We start from the raw sequence: 7,418 nt of genomic DNA, 5'->3' as shown, positions 1-7,418 counted from the left end.
TTGAGATATATTATTAAGTACATTGCTTTTGTGTTTTATTATTTTATAGTAGTATACAACAAAATTTTGTCAAGATCTTTGTAACTCAACCAATATCCAAGGTCTAAATCCTCTACCCCTATTGTAATTATAGAATAAAAACAACAACAACAACAAAAAGAAAATATTGGGAAATAGAAAAGGCACCGGTACCATGCAAATTCAAGTGAAAAAAAAATTATAAATAATAGTTAATGAAACAATTGAACAGTAAATCTCTGTAAACAAAAAGAAGGCAGAAGCTATAAACTATAGACTCATCATGAACAAGAAAGAGGAAACTTCCTATATGACTGAGGCTTTTACGTGACCACTGCAATCAAAGTAGCAGATCGGCTAAATTTATGGTGTTGATCAAGGTTGTGCAAACATGAAGAAAATTAATAAGAGTAAATATACAGTTTAGTAGCATTCATAAATTTGGGGATTGGGATAAAGTGCAAGTTCTTGTATTCGATCAAAAATAGTTTATAGAGACTAGAGTAATTATTTGACATTCTATCATCATTTTTAGATGTTGACCAGTAGTCATGATTGTACTTTGGATTTGTAATTGCTCTTGTTATCTCCACAATATAACAAATTCAATTCAAAGGAGCCTTATTATGTGAACTCAAAGTAGCGAAATTGTAGGAAGTTGTATTGAAAAAGAGCTCCAACTTGTGGGTTTGTGTGTGATCGAGGCACTGAGAGAGAGAGAACTCGAGGTATTGTGTTCAAGAATATAAGTGGGTTAGTGTAGTTGGGGAACAATGTTGGTTGTGTTATGAATAAAGAAAATTATTAGAATTTGAAAGTGTGCCTCGACTATTTGAGAAAAAGCTAGTAAAGAATGATGACACCAAACTATGAAAACACCAAAATTATGATGGCAATGGCGCCTACTCAAAACTTATTTGTTAGGTTTGTTCATCTTTCTTGTGATCCCTTTTTTTTTTTTTTTTTTGGTTTAAATATTTGCCCATCACTTCACCCATCTTTATTTTTAAATGTGAGGATTATGGCTTGTTGGGGCTTCTTGTAGCTGTAAAAAATATAATATTGGGGACATGGACAATTACAAGAATTGCTTACATATGGCACGGCCTTGATAGTTTGCACAAGAAAGACTGTTTAGACGGCCATTGTTATATCTTGCAAAATTCGTTGAAATCAATGGCCGCAAGCACTAAAAACAAAAGTTAACATTCCTTGGCACGAAAAGAGGTAATTACTAAGAGTTATTATATTAGGCTTGGGGAAGAATAGCTATGACTTCGTCTTTTTTAGTATTTTACTTTGGCGAATGAACCCACATTTTGTGCCATATATATATGGTAACTTTGAGAAAAGGACAAAGTAGAAATGTGTTGGCACACGTTGTAGTTCAATGGTAGGTGTTGTAGTCAATTCTCTTTAAACACAAACACTAGTGGTATGGAGCCGGAGTTTTAATGCTTTAGGACTTTGAAATGATCAATGAATGACATGTTGAAACACTAAAAATTTGTTTAAAGAATTAAGTAGTGTCAACCAATTGATTATTTCTACTTTGTAATTATAAAATATGAAAGAAATTGAGTATATAGTAGGATCTTGTATGCGGTTTTTCTACGTTATAATATATATCGTCATGATCCATTATGGTGTTTGCTAAAACAGCAAGGCACACAAAATTCACGGCCTAAGAACCTTATTATAGAGAACCTAAAGGCATGTTCGATCATAGAGAAGGGGAGTTTGTTCATCTTTTTTGCATTTGTTACACCTTGCACTAGTTACACTCATTTGCTTTGTTACTTCAATGCATTGGTTACATAAATGGGGTTACATCCTTTTGTAACTCAGTCCAATGTTACATGGGAGTAAATCCCATTAAAGATACCCAAGCTATGCCCACTAATAAACTAATCAATTGGCTAAGCTTCACCAAATTCTAACAAAAAACAAGAAGATACACCTAACAACTTGTTCTGTCACTACTTCAACTCTGTTTCTTACCTCTTTCCTAATTCCTATCCATCAGTTTAGTTTGTCTTCTGTTGGTAATACACTGCGATCTAGATCCTATGCAAAATTGTAAACTTTTAATTATCATATTAATTTTGTAAACATTCGTACAAGAGTAATGATTAAAGAAGGCCAATTCTTTCAAATCTATATGCATTATATGCTGTACAAGTGGTCCTTCAACAACCAGGATTTATCTGGTTAAAAATGCAGTGATCTGTCTAAAGAGCCTTTTTAGTTTTTATCAATCTGGCAATAAAGTAATTAAATTATGTTAGTTGGCGAAGTTAAGGTTTTCCTTAATGGTTTAGGTGATCATCAACTGGGGATGTCATTATGTCTACTGTAGGCCAGCTCCTTGTGTAATTAATAGATTGACTTTTTATCTAAACAAAAAGAGTAGAGGTAAAGAAACAGAAAAAGAAAATCATTCACTCATTATGTAGTTTTATATGTTTAATGGGTCCTCCATGAACCAAAAAAACCATATTACAAAAGGCTAAATTTGCTCAGCTAAAAATCATATTGTCATTGGTAACTTTTACCACTTTTTGCTTGAGAGAGAGCTGATTTTATGACAGTATCAGGCAACTGAAGACTGATCTTGGAATTTTAGTGCTTTATGTTTTATTGAATTCCTCACATTTTGTAGAAAATATTGATGGCATGACAAAATCATATGTATATTAGTAATAAATTTTAAGAACTCAATGATCAAGTCAACTTAAAAACTCTAGGAAGGCCTAGTCCTTAACACTACTATTTTGCCAAAATGAGTTTGGCCTGAAAATAATATTCAAAACTCAAATAGAAAACCAGACAAAATGTAAATCCCAGTCCCTGAGGTCAAGGGTCTCCAAAGTCCAAACCTCACATGCAAGATAAATACTAGATTTAGTCATGACTTAGACATTGGAAATTTAAATTTTACGTTAAAGGAAATTAATATAGGCAGGAAATATGACAAAGTCACTATATTAGTAAAATAAGTTACACTGTTTCCCCATTTTGTAAATCCTTGACAATTCCCAAAATCACTAAATTTTTTACATCATTGTACAAGAGGCTTATCCACCACCAACATGGTGGGTAAGAATTAAAATTTTACCAAAAAGGGTAAAACTCCCACTTCAACTCTACATTCTACAACATAACTCGAGCAATCTGAGTATACCCTCTTTCTTCATTTTGCCTTGCTTTGATTTCTTCAGCACATCTTAAAGTCCTCTCTATATGGTAACCTCCTCCAATGCTGACTTCTCTTTCTAAGTGACTACAGTAGCTCTCAAACACACTTACATTTACATGTAATTTGAATTTCATCAAGAACAGAAATTCAAGCTCCATTGTGTTCAATTCTTCTGTGGTTAATCCACCAACTCTTGCAAAGTATGAATTTCTGTAATTCCTGTTGAAAAGGAAGAGTGGAGATTAGAAAAAATCCCACATATTGAAGATTAAAATTTCCCACTTTAACAAGACCTCAAGGTAGATAATTGTAATATAAAGTTTGTAACTTTGGCAATTGTCTACTTAATTTGTAAATAATCGTTTTGGTCATGAACTGGAAATTGAATTTCAGGATTAAAAAGGGCAAAGTATCACATGTTCTTAACAGAAAAAGGGTATAAATCAAAACAAAAGGATAAAAATAACGCTTTTAATTAAATTGGCATAAATTTTTTGGCAACCTCAACATTTTAGTACCAAAAAAGAAAAAGATGAGAGAGAAAACTCACATGTCCTCCACATACTTAGATGCCACCATGATCGTTGTCACGAGAAGCCTATGCACATTTGTAGCATTGATCCGAAATCCAGGATTAGTCTGGCAAAACCGATCAATATAGACATATGCAACAACATAAACCGATGGCCCGGCACGAGTGTACCGGAAAATCCTCTCTAGGTAGGACTCAATTGTCATGTCCGGTGTCTCATGGCAATCGAAAACTCGGGTTCTAATGTCTTTAGACAAAGCCCATCTACAATTTTTGACGATCCTTTCATTCCTAGCCATACTTCTCTCAATAAGAGAGGCAAGAACATTGATCACCAATGGTGTGTTTGAGTCATCTTGGTATGAGTAGGAATATACATCGGATCGAAGCTTTCTTGGAGATATTGCAAGTTGAGATGAAGCCATATGGATCAAACTATAATGTGAGAGAGAGAAAGAGAGAGAGATGAGATTGTGAGACTTTGTGGGATTTGAGAGAGGCTTATATATATTCAAGTGGGAAAGGAGTCGGTGATATAGAGAGTGTAGAGAGACTATAGTCTTGATTGTGAATAAACAAAGAGAGAAATGACATTGGTTTGGGCCATTTGGAAGGTGGGTGGAAGCCAAGATAGTATCAAACTATAAGATACGTGTGCTTCCTTTTTGTAAAGGCAAAGTACAATCAACCAGCTCAGCCATATTCATTGCATAATACAGAAAACACCCTCTCTCACCTCTTGAAAGTTTGTCTCGCCGACAGTGTGTTGAAGGACAAGAAAGGGCACAAAAATGGAGAGAGAATTTGTATCGCAATTTTTTTTTTTTTTTTTCTGAATGAAAAAAGATGATGAAAATAAATAATATTACGTGTAGCATACAGGTCTTGTTGAAATTATTGCACGAACCGCGCAATTTACACATTTGTTAACGTACGATTTAATTATATGCACGGTTCATCAGAACTGAGTGAAAAATTTACCGTGTGTTGTAAATTTATTTTCTTTTCTTTTTTTTTTGGGTTGGTATTGATAGATAGTAGCTTGTTGGTCATTTGCTAGGCTCACAAAACTAGACGGCATTGAAAGATTGACTTTTCCATCGAGATTTGTGTCATATGCAAATCCAGGGTGAGACCAGTAATATCAGTTCTAGTCATTACACGTGCAGAGGCTTGACTGATCAAAATCATCAAATCTTGGTTTTCAACTTGCTCCACGTGCAATCTATTAATACTGCTGGCCCAGTACATAACAAGGAGTTAAGCTTTGTTTCGGTGGGTTTTAGCCCTTACGTGATTCATTAGATTTTAGGTTTATTTCAGTGATTATTTATGGTAATTAAATTGGTGATTGTTTAACGTGTGTGGGATGGAGAGATAAATTGCACCCACTCAAAAGAATAGTCAAGTCTTTCATAAATCTCTTCTAGACTGAAAAATGTTTTCTCATTTTCAAATGTTTGTTTGTATGTAAAATATAATTAAACTTGTAAAATATTTTATGTTGACCATAAAATCTTTTATAAAAAGTTGTAAAATATTTTACTTTTAAAAATTTAGTAAAATATTTTCCAAAAGCACATTGTGGGTTCTCTTTTCCCATCTGATCGCTAGGTTAGCGGTCCGATGGCTAGAGAAACCACTTTCGCGATCAGTCCGATGGTCCAATGGCCGAAGACTCCAAACTAGCAACCGAGGATGGGGGTTCGATGGCCAAAGACTCCGCTGCAGTGACTAGTGTCATCTGTCTAGTGACTATGCTCCACAATCAGTGCCAGTGTTTTGGTGTTCGAAGTGTCTGCTCTGGCAACCAGTGCCAAGAGACACCTCACCGGCAATCGGTACCAGTCTTTCAATGGCCGGAGATGCTACACCAGAGACCAATGTCGACTATCCGACAGTCAAAGATGTCACATCGAAACCGGTGCCTAAGGTCCAATAACTGAAGACACCATTTTGTCAACCGATATTGGCGCTCTAGTCACCAAATATACCACTCCAACAGTGTTTCGGTAGTCCGGTTGCCAGAGCCACCTCTCTAACTTTCTATTCAAGCGATTCAATCACCAGACCTCCAGCATTAGCGGCTTTAGTGTTGAGTCATAAGTTTTGGTGGTTTACTTGAAAAAATTTACTTGTCATACCAAATACTTGAAAATATTATACATGTAATATAATTTACATTTAAAAATATGTTATTTCAAAACAAACAGTGCAATTTCAACGAACACTACTTTACTCTCCTCTACTCACCCTCCCTCCCCCTTAATCTAAACAGACTACATCTTTTTTTTGGCTAGTTTGTCTCCTTTACATGATCCGCCATGCATGAGTTTATTCTTATGAACTGCCATGAGTGTATTCTTATTCTGAACAAATTTTGGCATGTTCATTTAGGCATTGAACCCATTCATCTACTTGTGGCTATGGCTTTGATAACGCCTTAAAATGTATACTTGTTATATATTTATGTGGGCGTTATCTCCTTGTTACTATGCTTAATTTGTATAATTAAGCCATGATTTGCATTAGTATCTATTATTTATCTTTACATAATTTCTTGAATAAGATGCTATTCATTGTGTGTAATTTTCTACTTTCAGGAAATCATGTGAGAAAGATGATTTTACAGGAATTTATGAGAGAATGGAGTCCAAACTAGAATTAAAGTGGAGTTAAAGAACCATGCTTAAATGTCTAAGGAGGTGCAACTGGAGTGCTTGGATCATCTACCATGATTGGAAGCTTCAAAAAAGGAAAGAAATCAAAGAGGCAAAATTTGAAAAGGAAAAATCTTATTTGAGCTCTAATCAGTATTTTAGGCGTATCTCTCTCCTTAAAAATCCAATTGACACAAGGCCAGATGAGTTGGAACTGTGACTTAAATATCTACAACTTTCTAATTTTGAGTTTTTCGAAATTCTCAATTTTTGAAGGCCTAAATTAACTCACAAATTACTACTGTAAACCTGGACGGAAATTAAAATAGTAAAAGATATATTTTTCTTAGGACACGTAGACATTAGGGTTTTGAAGGGAGGCTGGAAGAATGAATTTTGGGCTAAGAAAACCTTGTATTTTCCTTTCTCTAATGACAGCCTAAACTCTTTGCTAGGGCTAGGGGTTACGTTTCTTTTATACGGTATGAATATTCAATATGATTCTTTCTAGGATTTTATCAATTACATATTTGATTGTTCAATTAGATTTCTTTTGATGTATTAGTTCTTCCATGCTTTCAATAAATTCAATCATGTTTTTCTTATTGTTTAGATGAATTTCTAATAGTTTCAAATAGAAATCAGGTTTTAAAGTGAATGTGTTTTTCTGAAAACTTTTCTAACCGCATTATTAATCGATGTTATCATGCATTCTTAAATTGTCTCAGTTCAACCGAATCATAAGTTTTTTTAATTGTATAAGAACAATCAATTATGAAATATATATTTTCTTAAATCACAAAGAATTTCATATCGATATAGGGAAACACCCCGATACCCTAGTATTTACATTATTGATTTAAATAAGTTTTTGTTATTATTCTTGTTAACAATCACCAAGCAAAAGTATTTTTCTTCTTCACCCAAATTGTTATTTAATTATTTTGTCTTTGAATTTACCATGCTCCTTGTGGTTCGACCTCGGTACTCAAAGAATTATATTGCTACG

The 7,418-nt window shown here is 34.1% G+C and overlaps 1 protein-coding gene across 1 annotated transcript; it reads right to left on the bottom strand.

The window, feature by feature from the left end:
* Positions 1-2,987: 2,987 nt before the first annotated feature.
* Positions 2,988-4,540, bottom strand: LOC111997651 (cyclin-U2-1). Its single transcript, XM_024029766.2, has 2 exons — positions 3,768-4,540; positions 2,988-3,436 (listed from the first exon to the last, which is right to left on the bottom strand). Exons 1-2 carry the CDS (start codon positions 4,172-4,174, stop codon positions 3,172-3,174), a joined length of 672 nt encoding a protein of 223 aa, XP_023885534.1. The 5' UTR covers positions 4,175-4,540; the 3' UTR covers positions 2,988-3,171.
* Between the last annotated feature and the right edge of the window lie 2,878 nt (positions 4,541-7,418).

The sequence above is a fragment of the Quercus suber genome, unplaced genomic scaffold (genome assembly GCF_002906115.3).
Source record: "Quercus suber isolate HL8 unplaced genomic scaffold, Cork oak 2.0 scaffold_348, whole genome shotgun sequence".
In the NCBI taxonomy this organism is placed as follows: Eukaryota; Viridiplantae; Streptophyta; class Magnoliopsida; order Fagales; family Fagaceae; genus Quercus; species Quercus suber.
This window is presented reverse-complemented; position numbering and strand designations above follow the sequence as displayed.